We start from the raw sequence: 21,452 nt of genomic DNA on the forward strand, positions 1-21,452 counted from the left end.
CCGGCAAAAAATTAAGCAAATGACACACCCATTCCTTAAGGTTTGAAGGAAATCTACACATTAGTCATTCGATAAATACCAGTAATAAAATATTCTAAATTTTGAAAAGTTTGTGATATGTGCATAGTGCTATAAGAATTGTAGAGGGAAAGTGAAAATTACCAACGATAAATAATAATAATAAGGTAGAAATACATGGTTGATTAATAATAGTCTTACATTTTCCATTATGGAAGTTCGGATTAGGTTCTTCTACAGTAACTCATTTATGAGTAATTCTTAGGTGTCCTTGAAGTATGAAAATGATGCTTCCTCCTCTCATATTCATAGCGAAGTTTACTTATTAAATTCATGATAGAGTCTACCATGAATGTGAGAAGGGGGAACATAATTTCTCCATACTCCGGGAATACTTAACAATTTTCCCTCATTTCTCAACTACCAAATCTTGCCAAAACAAAAACTTATTACACTTGCGTGTCTCTAGCCTTTTAGGACAGATGACCCAAATTGCTGAGAATGTAGTAGTTTCAACTCAACTATCAATCCAAATTAGGTTAAGGGGGTTTGAATTTAACATGTTGGGTGTAAATGTGTAATTTTTAAAATACATAAAAGCTATCATGTGGTAAATAAAAAATAAATAAATAAATAAAAAAACACATCATTCACTAAACAAATTTAGGGACCAACATTTTATTTAGGGTGAAAATAAATTTTTAAATACATAAAAGTTATTGTGTGGTAAAAAAAGAAAAAAGAAAAGACCACATCCTTCACTAATCAAATTTAGAGACCAATAACATTAAGGAGTTGGCTTAGTGGTTCCTGAAATTTGAATTCTCTTATTTGTTAAAAAAAAAAAAAAAAAAACACGGAGCCAGCATTCAGTTTAGTGTGAAAATAATTGGATGTAGATGCATTAAAAAAAGAAAAAGAAAAAAAGAGGTAAACTTTAGTCTATATTCTTTACCCTATATTCAATTTAGTGTAAAAAATATGACCAAATGAAAAGTTTAGGAAAAAAAAAAAAAAAAGAAACTTAAAAGTCAAAAGTCAAAGTCACCGTAGTTGTCCGAGACAGAGAGAGCACAAAAATTGGGGTACAGTATACAGTAGCAGATTAATGTTTAAGTCTGCGACCTTGACCTCCCAGATAGAAAGTTCAAAGGCAGGGCTGATGTGATGAGTACCGATTCGATCATCTCTAGTTAATCAAATTCACCAGACAGAGGAGTTTCATTTTCATTTTATGTAAGGCTGCCTCCAATTCCAATTCCATCTGTAGTTAGTTCAGTTTAGTTTAGTCTGCATGATCATGATTGTTTCTATATTCGACAATTTAAGGTTGATTTATTATTATTAAACTTCTGCTTTTCTTTGCTTTGCTTCCTCCTTTATCTGGATGCTTTTCTTTCTGCCTATTTTTTCTTGCCCATCTCATCTCTACAAGTTTAATTATAGATGTTTGATTTCATTTTCTTTTTTCTCTGCCTCTTGATTTAGAGAACATTATTAATTTTTTTTTAAAAAATAATGCTTTCTTTCTAGTTTTGGAGAAGTGGGTTTGAAGTAATTATTAATCATTCCACCATTTCTTTGCAAACTTCTTTCTTGAGGAGATTGAATGGAGAGGAGAGAGAAGCAGAGAATTGAAAGAGCAGAGAGAGTGAAAAGGAGAGAGAGGCAGAGAAATTACAGTGACAAAGACGATGACTTTTTTGATTCTCTACCGGACTCTCTCCTCATCCACATCCTCTCCTATCTCCCAACTCGAGACTCCATCATCACAAGCACTTTGTCAAGAAGGTGGAGGTATCTCTGGACTCTCATCCCATTCGACTTCTCCAAGTCCAAGGGCCTGCCAACGGCTGTTGTCGTCAACTTGAATCAGGGTTCTGCTGTCAACTCCATGGATTTTCATCCATCCCAACAAACTTTGCTTCTTGGTAAGCTCTTGCTGCTGCTCATACATCTTCAATTTTTGTTCTATGAGGTTGTTTAAGCTAAAATTTCTTCTATTATGTGTTTTATGTTCTATCAAATTCAGCTGGAACAAATATTGGTGATATCACAATTTGGGATGTTGGATGGAGGGAGAGGCTTGTTTCTCAAAGCTTCAATGTTTGGGACGTTGAATCATGTTCAATGGCCTTGCAGGTTTAACAGATATCTACACAAACTTATTTTTAATTTTTTAAGTTGGACAATAACAATTCGCTCTAGGAAAACATATGAGGCTAATAATCTCTATGTCACTTGATGATAGGCATTGTTGGCTAGTGATTATACTGCATCTGTAAACCGTGTGATGTGGAGTCCTGATGGTGCGCTTTTTGGTATGTTACTTTGAGGGGATTTATTTTTTTTATTTTTTATTTTTAAATTACCTTTTATCCCAAAAGTTTAAGATATTATTGAGAAACAATTTGCATCTCTGATGATCTTTCTTGCTTTCCATTTCAGGGGTTGCATATTCGAAACATATAGTGCAAATATATTCCTATCATGGTGGTCATGATTTGCGGAACCACCTGGAGGTTTGTTTATATATATACATATGCATGCTCTTACACACAACTGCGTATTTACATACATACATACATACATACATGTGTGTGTGTGTTCTTACTTAGTTTTTAGTGATTATTGAAATATAATACTTACTGGTTCTTTCTGCCCCTGTTGTTAATAATTGTTTATCTGCCATGATTTTTTTTTTTTTTTTTTTTTTCCAGATTGACGCTCATGTCGGTAAGGTTAATGATCTTAGCTTTTCACATCCAAACAGACAACTCTGCATCATAACTTGTGGAGAGGACAAGACTATTAAGGTTTAACTTTACTTGGCATATTATTTCATTGTAATAATGAGGCTGGACTGCATTGTGAAAGACTGAAAGTTCATTTCTGTGCAGGTGTGGGATGCTGTCACTGGTAATAGGCAGTACAGGTTTGAAGGGCATGAAGCACCAGTTTACTCCGTGTGCCCTCATCATAAGGAAAACATTCAGGTATTTAGTTGTTTTATTTGCACTTTTTCTAGTTGACATTTGACATCCTTTTTTTTTTTTTTTTTTTTTTTTTTTTTTAATGATAAGTAACTTTTCTTCAGAGACATCCAAGTCTCATGCCTCAACCGGAGTTTTAGGCTCAGGTTATTATTCATTGTTAAGCTTAGCAGCTTTACCTAAATATTTTGGTGAACTTATTATACCCTAAGGCTATGCTTGCAGAGGGGGCTCATGCATTAATCAGAATAAGGTTTTGCAAAAAGAGTTTGAGGCGAAAGATTTCTTTCTTCCCCTTGTTCATTGCCTTTTGTTTTGTCAAATTAACATTTGAGCTTTCTTCTTTCCATCTGAAGTATTATGGTTAATATATATATTGCTATTTTCCTGGTACAAAAAATGGGACTATTCTTTTCCACTTTTTTCCTCGCAACTCTAAATTGCTTTTGGAAAAAAATGGGAAATGTGAATCTTAATTGTCACACCCTAATAATCCATAGGGTTGCCACTTGCCCACAGCCCCCCTCCCCCCAACCCTTTGGCTTCTCCTGCTGTGTGGATCTGGTTTAGATCATTGAAGGTTTTCTTGCTTCCTACAGTTCGTATTTTCAGCTTTTCAGCAGATATCAATGGGAGAATTAAGGCTTGGTTATATGATAATATGGGTTCAAGAGTTGACTATGATGCTCCAGGCCCATCTTGTATGACAATGGCCTACAGTGCTGATGGGACAAGGTAGTAAGGATGTTTTATTACACATTACTTATCCAACTATTTATTTCCTTAAAATTTTTATTGTGGTTGGGCAATTGCTCAACTCCATATCATGTTTCTTTTATTTTGTGCATCATAGGCTATTCTCATGTGGGACTAGTGAAGGAGGAGAATCATACCTTGCCGAATGGAATGAAAGTGAGGGGGCTATCAAGCATGTATATAATGGTCTTTGGAAACGGTCTGTGGGAGTAGTGCAATTTGATACAATGAAGAACCAGTTCCTAGCTACCGGTGATGAGTTTCAGATAAAATTTTGGGACATGGATGATGTTAACATCTTGACTACTACAGATGCAAAGGGTGGATTACCGGTAATGCCCGTGGAATCCCTTTTCTTGATGTGCTTGGCAGTATTTTGAAGCCCTTCTTATAATTAAACAATCTTTTCCTTGAATATCTTTTAGGCTTCTCCTTGCATTCGATTTAACAAGGAAGGGATACTGCTCGCTGTATCAACAAGAGAGAATGGAATCAAAATACTTGCAAATGCTGATGGTCTACAGCTTTTGCGTTCTATTGGAAATTGTGCAGTTGATAACTCCAGAGGATAGAAGACTTAGTTCATGGTGCTTTTATTGAAGTTATGTTTGATTGTAAAGGTCATGAGGTTGAGGACTCATGTTCAAGTTCATATTAGTTAGCAAATTCTAGATTTTAAGGACTTTATTATGCACTAGGGATTCTTATTATGTTGTGTTAATTATTTTCATGGAATTTGAGACAACGTGTCTGTTAAATTCATTAAATTGAGTGCTTAAATTCAGGTTCTCATACCAGGTGGGGCATTTAAGGCAATGTTGCATCAGTTTGGCCACATTAAGTCTTCATTTGCAAGTGATTGGCCGGGTGTGAGCAACAACTTAAACACTACAGTGCCTTGATTTCTGGGTGTCAGGATTCTGTGTAGTAAATTAGATCTCTGGTAAAAGGAACTTAAAAATTTCATGCCTTGTTGACTATTCTATGGGCAACAGAATACAAATTGCAAGTATATTTGCAATGGATAGGGCATTCGTATGGAAATTGATAATGATGGAAGGCAAAAAATGGATACAATTTTGGTAGAGTTGATGGAGGATGACATAGGTAAGAAATTGAAGAAAAAGGTTATGGATTGGAAAAAAAACAAATTGGTTGAAGAATCCAGTGGTCCACGTGGTTCATCATCCCTCAACTTTTTAAATGAACTGTTTTTATCAAAAGGCAGTGTATGTTAGGCAAGGAAACTTGATGTGGGTTGTTACTATTATTGCTCCATGACTCCACCATATAGAAAGATCATCAAACAGAGTATATCTTATCTATGTTTGACTTGACAATGCATTAAAATGAAATTTAATAGGAATAGGTGATAAAAATAATTAAAGAAATAAAATTTGAGGCACATTCTTCTATTTCTTTACAGAAATTCTCATGAATTTGGGTTTTCAGAAAGGATTAATGAGAAAAATTGGGGAAAAAATGGTGAAGTAGAGATCATTGTCTAGAATTTTCAATGACTGAAACTTCTAAGTATTAGGATGAAGATCAATACTATTATGGGGAAAAAAATTAAAAAAATAATGATTGTGCTAGTGAAAGAATCCACATAATTTGCAAGCTAACTAACCATTTGCTACCTGGACAGGAAAAAGAAATTCTCTAAAGCAGCTGATGGCTCCAAACATGACACAATGTAATGAAAGAATTAAAGTAAAGATTTTTTGATACCATATTCAAGAACACAAAAGGTTAGTACTATCACGAAAGCTTCAACGGACAACCCCAGCTGTCAGTATTACAGACTCACAAAATAGTTTCTTCGTCAACATTTGCTTTTGCAGCAGAAGCCACAGCCTCTTCCTCCTCCTCCTCCTCCTCCTCCTCCTCATGAGGAGATTCTACCCTTCAGCACCCAGTTTACCATAATCGTCAGCAGCCTCTCGTGTCTTTCCATCTCTCTCTCCAAAGAGGGTGATAGGTTCACCAAGCTTGCGAAGAAGACGAGTCCGGACAGTCACTTCTTAAGTAATAGTAGGCACACCTAGAGCTTTAACACAGCTTCATTATAAAGCTCTCTTTACTTTGTTGATGAAACTGTGTTGCTTGAGGAACAATTAAAATAATGATAGATAACCTAGGAGTAGGCACCTAGTGGCTAGTGTTGTAAAAGTAAATTCAAAAACCAAGAATGATTGTGAAAATATATTGGGCTTGAGAAAGATGGTGTAAGAAAATTTCACTATCAAATTAGAGAATACAAATAGAGTAGTATTAAGAAATTGGTACAAAAGGCATTCTCAAATCCATTCATATTACAACAGATCTAAAGCATTGTCAAATCTGTTCTCAAATTCATTTACATTAACTGTCAAATCTGTTTCCATTAATATCTTTGGCAGTTGAGCTTTTGCCTAATGGAGAATGAATTGAATAGAACGAAATTAGTATAATCATAACGTACCAGTATAGACGACAGTATTTAGGCTACCACGAGTTTAATCTAATTGAATTAGGGGAATTAAAAAAAAAATGTGGATTCGAATAGGGTTGCTTGTTTTGATGATAAAGAAGTCTAACAACATGAGTGAGATCTCCATATTTCAATGTCTAGATTTGTCCAACTGATAGCAAATGAATTTTATTGACTTGAGATTATAGCTATTCCTAACAATGAACTTGACCACAAAGTTGTTACTTTTCTAGCCTTGAATTGAAACATAAAGTAGGTATATATAATACACAAATTAAAAACCAGAAAAAAAATAATAAATAAAATTTGTTTTCAATTCAATGTTGTTTAGGAGCTCATAACTATTTTTTGAAGAAATATGAGAGTTTTTATATTCGTTAGGAATTGGGGATGAACATTCATCATCTACACCAAATTTATTGTTAATCAAACTTAGCTTCTTATGTGAATTGAAAAATTACAAAATTTATGAGTCTAAAGACACTGACAACTATGAAAAAGTAAGGGAGTTGCTGATTACTTTAAAAAATAGTATGACTTCCTAAGGTAATTTCTATCAAGATAAGAAGAAATCGAAGAGTAGTGAAGCTTGCAAAGAAGACATGAGCAACTTTGTTTCAGAACAAGAAGGAAAATGACTATAGCTTTTTTTTACCTGCACTAAAAACTTATTGGTGTATATTTATTATAAAAAATTCTCTTTAAAAGTGTTATCTTCAAAAAGAATGCCACTCTAGTTGGGGAGAACGTAATTGTTGGTGTCTTAGCTAAATAAAAAACAATCAGACACCATGCGTTAAAATTCTATCATATCTATATATTTATTAAAAAAAAAAATATTTAAAAGTGTAATCCTCACTAAAAAGGTTGCTCTAGTTGAGAAGAAGGTATTTAGTATCAAATGATACTATTAAAAAGTATCATTGCAATACAAACAAGAAGAAAAAGTTGATTCATATAAAAATAAAAAACCAAAAAATAATAAGAAATTGATATTAACAAAAAGAAGAAAATCCTAGATTACTATATATTAAATAAGAGTTTCAATTTGATTTAAATGAAGATGAGTTTTATTTTAAGAATCTTATCCCTGTCTAAATGTCTTTCCCAATCCTAAAATTTCTCACAACTCCATAATTAACATTTTAAAAAAATTAAAAATTAATGAATTAAAAAAAGAAGAAGATGTTGATATGAATAAAAAGAAGACGACGTTTAGTTTTTTTTTTTTTTTTTTTTTTTTTTTTGAGTAAACAGTAATACTTATTAGAACAGTAATACTTATTAGAACACACACGAAAATAGTAATATTAGTATTTTAAACTGAGTTTATAATACATTACATAATAAGATTACAACTACAAAAGGGCTTAATCTTTGTAGTTGTAGACTGGGGTTATAAACAGCGGATGCTAGACATACACAATCAATGTGGGATAATTATTTAAAACATTGGTGAAATTAATTATTTAATTATCCTCTTTATTTAAAAAAAAAAAAAAAAAAAAACTAGTGAAATTTGGTGCATCCATGACTTTTAAGCCTCAACTTTTAGTATATGTATATGATTTGCCCCAACACCAGCACTTTGATTTTGATTTCCTTTTTTTTTTTTTTTTTAAAGAACCGATTTCCTAGATTTTTTATTCTTATATTTTCACTTAACATATTTCATTTCTATTTTTGATATTTGTAAGGGATACTTACATAAGTTTTTATCGGAATTGACTTCTCATTTATTAGGGTAACAATATTAAGTGATTAAGCTATTGATTTATCAGAACTAATTAATTATTTTGTAACACAAACAATTAATTTTAATAATTAAAATCACTAGATTATTTTATAAGTTTTATCTTATGCATGCATGTTTATCCTCATTTTTGATAACCAATGAAAAGTAATTTTTTTTAATCTATTAAAATCACTTATTTATGAGGATGATCAAAATTAATTGACTTTTATGTGATATCTTATGTACGTTTTAAGTTCTTCTTCAATTGATGAGATGTAATTTTGTGGAAACCTCATTTCCTTTTCTTGTGTGTGTATGTTTATTTCTTAAAATTTAGGTTAAAAATTAAAAAAAAAAAAAAAAAAAAAAAAAAAAAAAAAAACAAACCTTGTATATGCTTAAGGTGAAACTTCTAAATTTTGAAATGACAAAATCTCCTATCAAGGCCCAATTTAATGTGATTTTTGCCATAATGAGAAATGATTTTTCCTCCTTTGAACACGTGAAATGATAATTTTACTCCTATTTGCAGTTTTAATTTGAAATTTGGAGTTTTCGAAAGTTGGGAAATTGAGCTTCTACACTCTACATTGCTAGGTCTTTATAGGTTAACTCAAAGATTTGCTTCGAGAGTAACATTCAAATTTTAAAACTTTAGGGTATAAAATTAAAAAATCTCCAAGTTGTAGGATGTAGTTTAGGATTCTAAGTTTTTTTTTTTTTTTTTTTTTTTTTTTTTTTTTTTTTTTAACTATATAGGTTTTATTAAATTTTTTCCCTAAAAAAAAAAAAACCTTTATTTTGGCATTTTAAAAAATGACACTATTTATTTATTTAAAAAAATTCAATCCGGCCCTATTGATATTGTACAGAAATTTCAAAAAAAAAAAGGCAAGTTTTCTATATAACTAGTGTTATGCCCGTGCGATGCACGACTTAATAAAAGATTTATATATAAATTTTTTAAAAAATATATTTTTTGATAATATAGTTAAATTTAATAACAAATAAAATAGTAAAAATATTTTAAAGATTATGGCAAGTTTTAAATTTCTGAAAGTTTTTATTAGTAAACGGGTAGGGCTTTACATAGTTTTGGTCATAAACTTATACCATGAATAATTTTATTGAGAAACACTAATTAATGATTGAAGAAAAATGCTATACCCGGTCGGACTAAGACATAACTTTTACTTATTAAAATAACAATTAAGGTGAAATAGAGTGAGGAACAACAAATAATAATTATAACATACTGGCATAATAACATTTATTTATATTTAATTATAATGAAACGCTTGCATCTCAAAGTGTCAAATTAATATCAACACTAAACATGCTAAGATGTTTATGTTAATTAATGTAAATAAGCATAATATATTAATATCAATATCTAACACCCTACTATTGCACGAATTATAATTAAAATTGTCCTAATATTTTTACTTTAACCCCAAGTAATCATCTAGAATTTACAAATTAAAACTATCCAAATTTATAAAATTAAAAAAAAAAAATTGAAAGCAAAATTCACAATAACACACACATAAATATATTGACACAAAGAAACTCTAAATTCAATAATTACAAACAATATTAATTTCTAAACATAAAAAAAATATCTAGAATTAGAGTTAAAGAAAATATACTCACATGAAAATTGAATTAACTTTGATAGCAAGGGGGAGGCAGTGAAGTCTTGGAGATTTCACATCACCTTAAATATCAATTGTTTTTACATCACCCTTTTTGTATTTAATCAATTTTCTGTCTCCATTCTTTGTGGAGTGATGTTCATTATCATGGTTTTGGATGCTCAAATCTTGGTCTCGTGGCTACTTGTGGGATCTACACATATTGGAAAACAGATCTTTCAAAAAGTGAATAAGATTTTTGTTAAAATTAATTTGTTAGTTTTCATGAAAGATATACAATTGATTCTAAAGACCATAATAAGCATATAAATTAGATCAAAGTTAACAAAAATACGTAAACAAAAGGCAACCTGCACACAAAACATATTCAATTTGATGAAAAAAAAATAAAGAAGGGAATTTTATGAAAAAAACAAAAAGAAGAAGGCAAATACATTTATGCAAGTTTCATAGGTAAGGTAAGTATGAGAAGGAAATAATACATCAAGGACCGTACGGCAGGAAAAGGAAAAAATATACCAAATCGTATATACCCCCACTTTTATATTAGATAATTTTAAGTTGTGAAGAAGTTGATAACTTGATATGAACAAAAAGAAAAAGGAGTTTATGTAATTAAGAAGTTTATGTTAATTACATATTAGTTTTTTTTTTACTTTATCCCAAAAAAATAGTTAATGTTATTAGATTGTTATTAGAATTTTTTTTAGTTTACGTTTTTTTTTTGGAACAATTTTTAGTTTACGTTAAAGTTAATAAATATTAGCTATTTTTTGGTTATTTATTCCAAAAGAAAAAAAAAATCTTGAGAAGAAAAAATAATGCTTTTAAATTTGTTATTTTATTATTAGAAAATAGATGAAGTAGGATAAATGTTTATCTAAAATTAAAAAAAAAAAATACTAACATAAGCTAGTAAAATTATTTTTTTATAAAAGAAAAAAAATGAAAAAAGAATAAGTAGAAATTTATTAGAACACTTATTGTTATTTTATTCAAAGAAATTAATAAAGATAAAAATCTTTTTGTTTTTATCTGGAAACTTAAGTGAATGAATTTATTAAAAAATTTTAAAAGATTTTTTCAATACAGTGAAACCACTTTACACAGTAACGACTTCTAAGCCTAACTTTTATAGTTATACCATAGGATCTACTTCCATTCTAAAATCTTAATTCTTAGACGACACACCTAAACAAATCCTAAAAATCCCTCCAATACGACTCGACAATGGCTCGAAAGAGAGAGAGAGAGGACGGAAGAAAAGGGAGTACCGGAACTGGCTGGATCTCCCAAATGACTTGACGGTGTCGATTCTTCGGAGGCTGGGCGCAATCGATATCTTAGAGAGCGTCCAGAAGGTGTGCATGCAGTGGCGCAATATCTGTAAAGACCCTTCCTTCCTTCCACAGCATGTCCTACGACCTCGAGATAATGTGCAAGCACGCCATCGATCGCAGTTGCGAGATATCAACATCGATATATATATATATATATATCTCGATTTCTGTTTAATTTATTATTATTATTATTTGGTTTTGGTGTAATTTTATTATTGGTAAAGATTAAGAAATTTGGGTTCAATCCCGCCTAAAATACATAAAAAAAAACCAATTGGCGTGTCGGTTTGATAATAAAGATTTTAGTTTATTGTTAAGTTTAAAATTCATGTACTTTACTTGTTTTTATTATGTTTTTTGTATTTTAATATTAATGTTATAATAATAATAATAATAAAATGTATGAACCACTTTGTTTGTTTAATCGAGTCAATTGTTGGTTCTGTTTTGATAACTATGCAAAGTAATCCTAAGAAACTACATTATCAATAAAAGAAAGGGAATTGTTAAAAGAGTTGGCATCACATGTCACATGTTCTTATTATTTTGGACCACTTGAACAAAGATCTCAAGTGTTTGGGTTTCAACTCAGACTCACTCTATTAAGCAACACATGTGTATCTTTCTCTGTTTTATATAGAGCAGTTACAAACTTGGAATAGTTTGGTTGCTTTTTGATATTTGGTTAAGTTTTTGCTTATGCTGTCAGCTGATACATGGATTGATAGCTTCAAATTCAGGTAGGAAGTTTGGATGATTTGGCCTAGAGAATGTTCCTAACTAGATATGTTTGTTTTCTTATTCTTTGTTTGTTTTCTTATTCTTTGAACAATTTTTCTGTGTACAATAGAAAATAAGCAGTACACCAACACATTGCAGCCCTCCTATGGAGAATATTTCTTCTTTTGATGACTTACTGCAGTTCACAATCTATATGGTGGGTTCAAGCTATTTGTCTCCAATATTGGATTTGCAGATGCAAAATTCCTCCACAATTTTGTTTTTACTTGTCTCTTTATGGCTACCGGTTCATTTTTTGTCACATCCTTGGTGTTTTTGCAGTACAAGTTCCACAATTTTGTATTTACTTGTTTCTTTATGGCTGTTGGTTCATTTTTTATCACATCCCTGGTATTTTTGCAGTACAAGTCAGCTTAGACGCCTTTGTCTTGTATGTTGCTATTACATTACGGATAAGAAATTGAGTGAATTTGCAGCAAAACTTCCATTATTGGAGGAGCTGGACATAACGATTTCTTCATTGTTAGAAGAACCCTTGAAAGCTTTGAAAGCTTTGGGCGCTATTGTCCTCTTTTGAAATCATTAAAATGGAACCAGCTTTGGGATGGACAACCTCGCATTTGCATAGAGGGTGATGAGGAGTTTGATGATGACGATGAGGCACTTGCTATTGCAAAGAACATGCCCGAATTGCGCCACCTCCGGCTTAATGGAAATAGGGTGACGAATGATGGTTTGCAGGCCATACTTGATAGTTGTCCTCACCTTGAATCACTTGACTTAAGGAAATGTTTTAATGTCTCTCTCTCAGGAAATTTGGGGAAAAGATGTGCTGAACGGATTAAAAACTTGCGGCATCCCAATGTTTCCACTCATGACTACGGAATCATGGCAGAAATTTCTGATTATGGACCATTTGATGAAGATGACTTTTTTTTTTTTTGAGAGCAGATGAAGATGACTTAGGAGATTTTTATTTTGACTAGTTCTTTATTATTATTGTTTTTTTGTTTAAAGAATTTGAAATTTTAATCTACAGTTTCTAATCAACTAACATAACCTATCCATGCGAATGCCATCCAGCATGTCTTATGACTTCTGAAAGCGGGAGGAAGAGAGTAAAAAAAAAAAATTGTGTATAACCTCCTAGTTGGATTTATTTTAGAAAAGATTTTTTGGATCCATCATGTGACTGATTTGTTTGTTAAGTAAATTCCGTGGTGCCTACTATGCTTAGTTATCTATCGATTAATCTTTTGTTCAATTTCATTTAATAAGTAACCTGGTGAGACTTTTTGGCTCCTGGGTTATGTGAACTACAATAACTTCTCATAGTGGTTGCCTTATTCCATATAACCTTAATATATTTACATTATCATTAAAAGAAACATATCATACATTTTAATTTTGAAAAAAAAAAAAAAAAAAAAAAAAAAGGTATTGTAATCAACTAATCATCCTTTGGGAAAGGTCGAAAGGAATTGGTGTTTTTGTTTTCAAAACAATGTGAAAACAAACTTTATACAAGTGTGTTGAAAAACTTAGGTAACTTATAATGCAAAGTGTGTATTGGGTATTTGGGTATGAGCATCAATTTTTAAGAAAAAGTTGTTTTTAGTGACACAATGTGAGGTCTGCATTTTTCAAAATATTTACCGTGTTGTAAATATTTAGTATGGAGTGTTTTTAGAATGTTTATTTTAAATATTTTAAAATTAAAAATTGTATTCTGAAAACTCTATATACTTTTTTTTGAAACCGATGAAAACTCTATATTGTAAAAGTATTTCCATTTGAAAATGTATTTAGCATCACTAAAATGTAAAAAGTCACTATATATTCTTGCACATCTCTGTTATTATCTCTTGTCTCTGCCTTTTTGATTTAGTGAACATAATTAATTCTCATTTCCTTGTTTCAGTAATGCTTTCTTTTCAGTTTTAGACAAGTGGGTCACTCATGCTAGTGCCTCTCATGACTCACTGCTGTCATTCCTATCATATCAATCCGCTTTTCCATCTTGGGTTGAATTGATTACTAGCCATTCCAAAATTTCTTTTGCAAAATTCTTGTATAACTACTGAATTATGAATAAAAAAAGAATTCAGAAAAGAAGCATTTTGTCAAGATGGTGAGGGCCTCTTTGGACTCTCATCCCATCTGACTCCACCAAAATCTGTTGTCGTCAACTTGAATCAGGGTTCTGCTGTCAACACTATGGATTTTCATCCATTGCAACAAACTTTGCTTCTTGGTATAAGCTCTCGCTACTGCCAATACTTTTATATCTTTAAGCTAAGGTTTTGTTCTATTATCTGTTTTTGTTCTATCAAATTCAGCTGGAACAAATATTGGTGATATCTCAATCTGGGAAGTAGGTAGGAGGGAGAGGCTTGTTTCTCGAAGCTTCAATGTTTGGGATGTTGGAGCCTGTTCAATGGCCTTGCAGGTTTGACAAATATCTACACAGAATGAAACAGACTTGTACATAAAATTTTAAATTGGAGTATTTCTAGGAAAACTTATTTGGCTAATAATCTCTAGGTCACTTGATGATAGGTGTCATTGGCCAATGATTATACTACATCTGTAAACTCTGTGATGTGGAGTCCTAATGGTGCCCTTTTTGGTATGTTACTTTGAGGGGATTTATTTATTGATTTTTTTTAATTACCATTTGTCCTAAAAGTTTAAACTATTAGGAAAGTGTGAATTTAATCATTTGAGTATTGTTCTAACACTCTCCATCATGTGTGAGTCCAAACTTTCTGTTAATAAGTAGGGCCTAATGTATGGGGTTGATATTTTTGAGAAACAATTTGCATCTCTGATAGTCTGATGATCTTTCCTGCATTCCATTTTCAGGCGTTGCATATTCAAAACATATTGTGCTGAGATATTACTATCATGGTGGTGATGATTTGTGGAACTACCCGGAGGTTTGTTTATATATATGTAGTGTAAATTCACATACACACACATCTTTGTGTCTTTGTGTGTGTGTGCGCGCGCGCGGACACTCTTATAGTTTTTAGTGATTTTTAAAGTTTAATGCTAAGTGCTAACTGGATTTTTTTAGCCCCTTTTTTTATAATTGTGTATCTTCCATGATTTTTTTTTTAATTTTTTAATTTTATTTTTTATAGATTGACACTCAAGTGGTAAGGTTAATGATCTTGCCTTTCCACATCGAAATAGACAACTTTGCATCATAACTTGTGGAGAGGACAAAACTGTTAAGGTTTACTTTACTTGGCATATTCTTTCTGTATAATAACGACATTGGACTGCTTTTGTGAAAATTCTTTTTTGTGCAGGTGTGGACTATGGAATGCTGTCAATGGTAATAAGCTGTACACTTTTGAAGGGCATAAAGCACCAGTATGGGTGTGCAACAAACCCGCCAAAATCAACCCGACTCAACCTAACTCACCGGATTGGGTTGGGTCGTGATCTTTTTTTTTTTTAACAGTGCGTCGTGTTGGATTTGGGTTATAAGATTTACAAATCCACCTAACCCGACCCTACCTACCAATATTTAAAATTAAAAATATATATTAAAAAATATATTATATAATTTTGTTATTTATTTTTTTAGCCATTTTAAAAATATGCCTACAACTTGGTGAATGAAGATATTTCGAGAATGGGATGCAATGGGATTTTAATCCCAGTTTTGTGGGTAGATAGGAATGCTTATAGCTAGGGATATCTACTTCATTCTACTGTTTCACAAATGCTAGGAAAATGATTGAAGAAAATTGAGTTTTTTCTTTCCTTTGATAGAAGAAATTATCTTCTTCTTTTTTTCATTATTCTTTTTTAAATATAAATAAAATAAGCTAAAATATTGAAGGTTCTCTTGCTTCCAACAGTTCATCTATCCAGCAGATATCGATTAGAAAATTAAGGCTTGCTTAGATGATCGCTTAAATCAACTACTTAACTGTCGCACATGGGGCCAATGTTGCAAGACAATGGCCTTCAGTGCTGGCGGGAAAAGGAAGTAATGATGTTTTACTACTGTTCTAACTGTTTATTTCTATCAAAATTTCACTATGATTGGGCGATCACTCATGTTTCTTTTATTATGTGCATTAAAGGCTGTTCATATGTGAGACTAGTAAAGAAGGACGATCATACCTTTTGGAATTGGATGAACATCAAGTGGCTATCAAGCGTGTGTATCATGGTCTTTGGAAGAGGTCCGTGGGGGTTGTGCCATTTGATACAATGAAGATCCAGTTCCTGGCTATCGGTGATGCATTCAAAATAAAATTTTGGGACATGGACAATAGTTACCTCTTGACAACTACTGCTGCAGAGGGTGGATTACCGGTAATGCCCATGGAAGCCCTTTTCTAGATGTGCTTGGAAGTATTTTGAAGCTCTTATAATTTAACAGTCTTTACCCTGAATATCTTTTAGGCTGCTCCTTGCATTCGATTTAACAAGGAAGGGATATTGCTTGCTGTATCAACAAGTGAGAATGGAATCAAAATACTTGCAAATGCTGATGGTGTACGGCTTCTATGTTGTATTGAAAATCATGCTGTTGATACCTCCAGAGTGGCTCCTGCAACTATTGAAAAGGTACTACTTTCTTTTAACTTTTATAGGAACTTCAAATGTGTACATGCTTCTTAATTACATTGTTTATTTTTAGGGACCGATAATTAGCACCTTTGGTGCTTCCTGTTAAATTGCTGGAACAAGCACTTGATATTAGTCGAAGTCCACAGAAACCTAAAGCTTTTGATTTTCTGAAGAATATTCTTATCAAAATTTCAGAAGAATATTTCAGGAGCTAAAATTCTTATTGACGTCAACGCATATGTTCAGTTGACATTTCTGAATCTAGAGGAAAAGCTGACTATTGTTGAAGTTCTCACTTAGGCCTAAAGCATGTCTGTTGTGTACATGTTTTTTCTTGTGCCTATCATTCATTTTTTTGGTAGTCTGAGATATTGACGTCTATGCATATGCTTAGTACAGATTTCTCAATCACATTTTAGTCTCTTTTATTAGTCGAAGTCCACAAAAACACTAAAGCTTTTGATTTCCTGAAGAATATTCATCAAAATTTCAGAAGAATATTTTGGGAGCTAAAATTCTTATTGACGTTTGCATATGTTCAGTTGACATTTCTGAATCTAGTGGAAAAGATGACTTCTGTGGAAGTTCTCGCTTAGGTCTAAAGCATGTCTGTTGTGTACATGTCTTTTTTTTTTTTTTTTTTTTTTGTGTGTGTGTGCCTATCATACATTTTTTTCGTAGTCTGAGATATTGACGTCTATGCATATGCTTAGTACAGATTTCTTGATCATATTTTAGTCTCTTTTACGTATAATTGCAGCCGCAGGCGCAGTCTGTGTTGAATTATTAAAAATAAATAATAAAAAAAGAATTCACACCCTTCACTTAATCGCTCCTTCCCTTAAATTTTCATTTAGAAGAAACCTAGCTTGGAATTAGAAGCAGCCAATTGAATGGAAAGGATAGAGAAGCAGAGAATTGAAAGAGCAGAGAGAGCGGAAAGGAGAGAGAGGTAGAGAAATTACACTGACAAGGACGACAATGACATTGACATTATCAGAAATCTACCAGACTGTCTCCTTTGCCACATCCTCTCCTTTCTCCCAATCTGGGACGCCATATTCACAAGCATTTTGTTAACCAGGCAGAGGCCTCTGTGGATTGTTCAATTTATAACCAGATATAACAGATATGTGAATAATAACATATTTCATCTTTATTTTCAGCATTTGAGTTTTCTTTTTCAACAATAGGACATTTAGTAAGGCTCTTTTACAATTATAAAACAGGGCAGAAAAGGGTTATATTCTTGTGAAACAATTTGCATCTCTGATGAACTTTCCTGCTTTCTATTTGGGTGTTGCATATTTGAAACATATAGTGCAGATATATTCCTATCATGGTGGTAATGATTTGTGCATGCCCTGGAGGTTTGTTTATACATGTGTGTGTGTTTGTGTATGTGTGTACTCATATAGTTTTCAGTCATTATAAAAATATGATGCAGACTGGTTCTTTTAGCTCCTTTTGTTAATAATTGTGCTTCTGCCATGAAATCTTGTTCTGATTGACGCTCATGTCGGTATGGTTAGTGATCTTGCCTTTTTACATCCCAGCAGACAACTATGCATCATAACTTCTGGAGAGGACAAGACTATTAAGGTTTTTTTTACTTGGCATATTCTCAATATAATAATGAGGCTGGACTGCATTGTGAAAGACTGAAAGTTCATTTCTGTGCAGGGGTGGGATGCTGTCACTGGTAATAAGCTGTGCATGTTTGTAGGGTATGAAGTACTTGTTTACTCCATGTTCCCTCATCATAAGGAAAACATTCAGGTATTCCGTTGTTTTATTTGCACTTTTTCTAGTTGACAGTTTTCTTTAACTTTTCTTGAGAGACATTCAAGGTTTTGTAACTCATGCCTCAGCCAGAGCTTTAGGCTATTTTATTGTTAAGCTTAGCAGTTTTACCTAAATATTTTGGTGCACTTATTATACACTAAGGTTATGCTTGCAGAGGGGGCTCATGCATTAATCAGGATACGGTTTTGCAAAAGGAGTTTGAGGCGAAAGATTTCTTTCTTCCCTTTGTTCATTGTTTTTGTTTTGTCAAATTAACATTTGAGCTTTCTTCTTTCCATCTGAAGTATTATGGTATATATATATATATATATATATATTGTTATTTTCTTGGTACAAAAAATGGCATTATTCTTTTCCACTTTTTTCCTTGCAACTCTAAATTGCTTTTGGAAAAAAATGGGAAATGTGAATCTTAATTGTCACACCCTAATAATCCGTAGGGTTGACACTTGCTTACACCCCCTCCCCCCCCCCCCCCCCCTCTCAACCCTTCCGGCTTCTCCTGCTGTGTTGATTTGGTTTAGATCATTGAATGTTTTCTTGCTTCCTACAGTTCATATTTTCAGCAGATATCAATGGGAAAATTAAGGCTTGGTTATATGATAATTTGGGTTCAAGAATTGACTGTGATGCTCCAGGCCAATCTTGCACGACAATGGCTTACAGTTCTGACAGGACAAGGTAGTAAGGATGTTTTATTACATTACTTATCCAACTATTTATTTCCTTAAATTTTTCACTGTAATTGGGCAATTTCTCAAGCTTTATATCATATTTCTTTTATTGTGTGCATCATAGGCTATTCTCATGCGGGACTAGTGAAGAAGGGGAATCATACTTTGCTGAATAGAATGAAAGTGAGGGGGCTATCAAGCGTGTATATAATGGTCTTTGGAAGGGGTCTGTGGGGCTTGTGCAATTTGATACAATGAAGAACCCGTTCCTAGCTACCGGTGACGAGTTTCAAATAAAATTTTGGGACATGGACGATGTTAACATCTTTACAACTACTGCTTTAGAGGGTGGATTACCAGTAATGCCCATGGAAGCCCTTTTCTTGATGTGCTTGGAAGTATTGTGAAGCCCTTCTTATAATCAAACAATCTTTTCCACGAATATCTTTTAGTCTTCTCCTTGTATTCGATTTAACAAGGAAGGGATACTGCTCGCAGTATCAACAAGAGAGAATGGAATCAAAATACTTGCAAATGCTGATGGTCTACAGCTTTTGCGTTCTATTGAAAATCATGCAGTTGATACCTCCAGATGATAGAAGACTTGTAGTTCATGGGGCTTTTATTGAAAGGTATGTTTGTTTGTAAAGTTCATGAGGTTGAGGACTCATTTTCAATCTCTTATTAGTTAGGAAATTCAAGAAGTCAAGGACTTTATTATGCAATAGGGATTTTTATTATGTTGTGTTAATTATTTTCATGGAATTTGAGAGGATGTGTCTGTTAAATTCATTAAATTGAGTACTTAAATTCAGGTTCTTATACCAGGTGGGGCATTTTAGGTTTTGTTGCATCAGTTTGGCCTCATTAAGGCTTCATTTGCAAGTGATTGGCCGGGTGTGAGCAACGCAATGTTTGAGCAACGACTTAAACACTACAATGCCTTAATTTCTGGGTGTCAGGATTCTGTGTATTAAATTAAGTCTCTGCTAAAGCGAACTTAAATGTTTCATGCCTTGTTGACTATTCTATGGGCAACAGAAAACAAATTGCAAGAATACTTGCAATGGATAGGGCATTCGCATGGAAATTGATAACGATGGAAGACAAAAAAAAAAGGATAAAATTTTGAGAGAGTTGATGGAGGATGACATCGGTAAGAAATTGAAGAAAAAGGTTATGGATTGGAAAAAAAACAAAAAATTGGTTGAAGAGTCCACTGGTCCGCGTGGTTTCATCCCTCAACTTTTTAAATGAACTTTTTATTATCAAAAGGCAGTATATTTTAGGCAAAGAAACTTGATGTGGGTTGTTACTATTGCTCCGTGACTCCACCGTATAGAAAGATCATCAAACAGGGTATATCTTATCTTCGTGTGACTTGACAACTTATCAAAATGAAATTTAACAGGAATAGATGATAAAATAAATTTGAGGCACATTCTTTTATTTGTTTACAGAAATTCTCATGATTTTGGGTTCTCATAAAGGATTAATGAAAAAAGGAAGGGAAAAAATGGTGAAGTTGAAATCATTGTCAAGAATTTTCAATGACTGAAACTTCTAAGTATCAGGATGAAGATCAATACTAATAAGGAAAAAGAACAAATAATGATTGTGTTAGTGAAAGAATCCACATAATTTACTAGCTAACTAACCTCTTGCTACTTGGACAGGAAAAAGAAATTCTCTAAAGCAGCTGATGTCTCCAAACATGGCACACAAGTTACATTTGACTAGTGTTTTGTAATGTGAAAAGTTGTGGTTGCAAAGCCGCTTTGCACCAAATTTTCAAAACTTGCTAGGTCCCAAGCTATTGTTGTCACAAAATTTCACTCGACCAGTATGTAGGAGTTTTCTACTAAGCACTCGATTCCCTGAATAGCTTTTGGTCAATGGTCTTGAAACATAACTTGTGTCTGACTCTTTAGAACCCCCGTATCAGAAACAGTATCAGCCAACTCGGCTTCTTTGGTTCCCGATAGATTGCAGCCACTTCTATAAGGTATAATGATTGCCTCTCAAATCGCCAAACCCACTTCTATAAGGTATAATGATTACCTCTCAAATCGCCAAACCGGCCAAACATCACTGCTTTTGGAGTGCCTTAAAATAATCTTCCATCTTACACGGTGTGCAAAACACTGTGATCTCAATTTAGTTCTCTTTGCAAGGTCCCTTACAAGTTTTCTTGCTCAACTTCCCCAATATAAGTGAGACATAGTTAAAAAGTTCAATGTGGACTAACACTTCATATGCATTCAATGCAGAAATCATTTCAAGCTCTGTGTCCCTTTGATGTAGGAACCATTTTAACATGATTTATGCTCCACAGCTTAGTAATGCCACTTAAAGAGCTGGTAGCCAAGAGCAGTTTTCCATGTCTTGAGAATGAGCGACCAAAGAGTGGCCAGTGATCCCCAATAAAAATCCCTTATTCCTGCTTCAGACCCCAATCCAACTCTGCATCTGCATCCATTTCTTCATTTAGATCATTCCTTTTCCTCTGCGCAAGTGTAATACACGAAGCTGCCTGCAGAAGAGAGTACTTTGCAATATCAACTCTAGCATTCTTGAGAGCCAAGCTGCCTTGTGTTTAAAAGGGATATTAAATAGTTTCTTCCTCAACATTTGCTTTTGTAGCAAAAGCCACATCCTCTTCCTC

At 32.8% G+C, this 21,452-nt stretch overlaps 1 protein-coding gene, 1 long non-coding RNA gene and 1 pseudogene across 12 annotated transcripts in view; 2 read left to right on the forward strand and 1 right to left on the reverse strand.

Annotated features, from left to right (window-relative positions):
* LOC126725767 (uncharacterized) overlaps positions 1 to 4,044 on the reverse strand; it is a 122,656-nt gene extending 118,612 nt beyond the window's left edge. The window contains exon 1 of the long non-coding RNA XR_007655581.1: positions 3,905 to 4,044. This is a non-coding gene — a long non-coding RNA (uncharacterized LOC126725767). The remainder of the gene's footprint in view (positions 1 to 3,904) is intronic.
* LOC126725762 (topless-related protein 4-like) lies at positions 1,113 to 19,633 on the forward strand. Of its 11 annotated transcripts, none has more exons than XR_007655578.1 (10): positions 1,121 to 1,254; positions 1,552 to 1,949; positions 2,051 to 2,160; positions 2,270 to 2,339; positions 2,467 to 2,540; positions 2,739 to 2,834; positions 2,919 to 3,014; positions 3,611 to 3,746; positions 3,865 to 4,099; positions 4,193 to 4,583. XR_007655578.1 is itself a non-coding variant. In XM_050430673.1 (9 exons), the coding sequence occupies exons 2-9, from the start codon at positions 1,628 to 1,630 to the stop codon at positions 18,961 to 18,963; spliced, it is 948 nt and encodes a 315-aa protein (XP_050286630.1). In that variant the 5' UTR covers positions 1,113 to 1,254; positions 1,623 to 1,627; the 3' UTR covers positions 18,964 to 19,633. The 11 variants fall into 11 exon arrangements, 9 of the variants coding, with proteins under 9 accessions (XP_050286630.1, XP_050286634.1, XP_050286637.1 ...); XR_007655579.1 differs by having other exon boundaries at positions 3,635 to 3,746; XM_050430673.1 differs by lacking the exons at positions 3,611 to 3,746; positions 3,865 to 4,099; positions 4,193 to 4,583 and adding exons at positions 18,667 to 18,794; positions 18,912 to 19,633 and having other exon boundaries at positions 1,113 to 1,254; positions 1,623 to 1,949.
* LOC126725763 (putative F-box/LRR-repeat protein 23) lies at positions 11,199 to 12,674 on the forward strand (annotated as a pseudogene).
* Positions 19,634 to 21,452: the final 1,819 nt, after the last annotated feature.

Source organism: Quercus robur, chromosome 5 (assembly GCF_932294415.1).
Source record: "Quercus robur chromosome 5, dhQueRobu3.1, whole genome shotgun sequence".
NCBI classification, from domain to species: Eukaryota; Viridiplantae; Streptophyta; class Magnoliopsida; order Fagales; family Fagaceae; genus Quercus; species Quercus robur.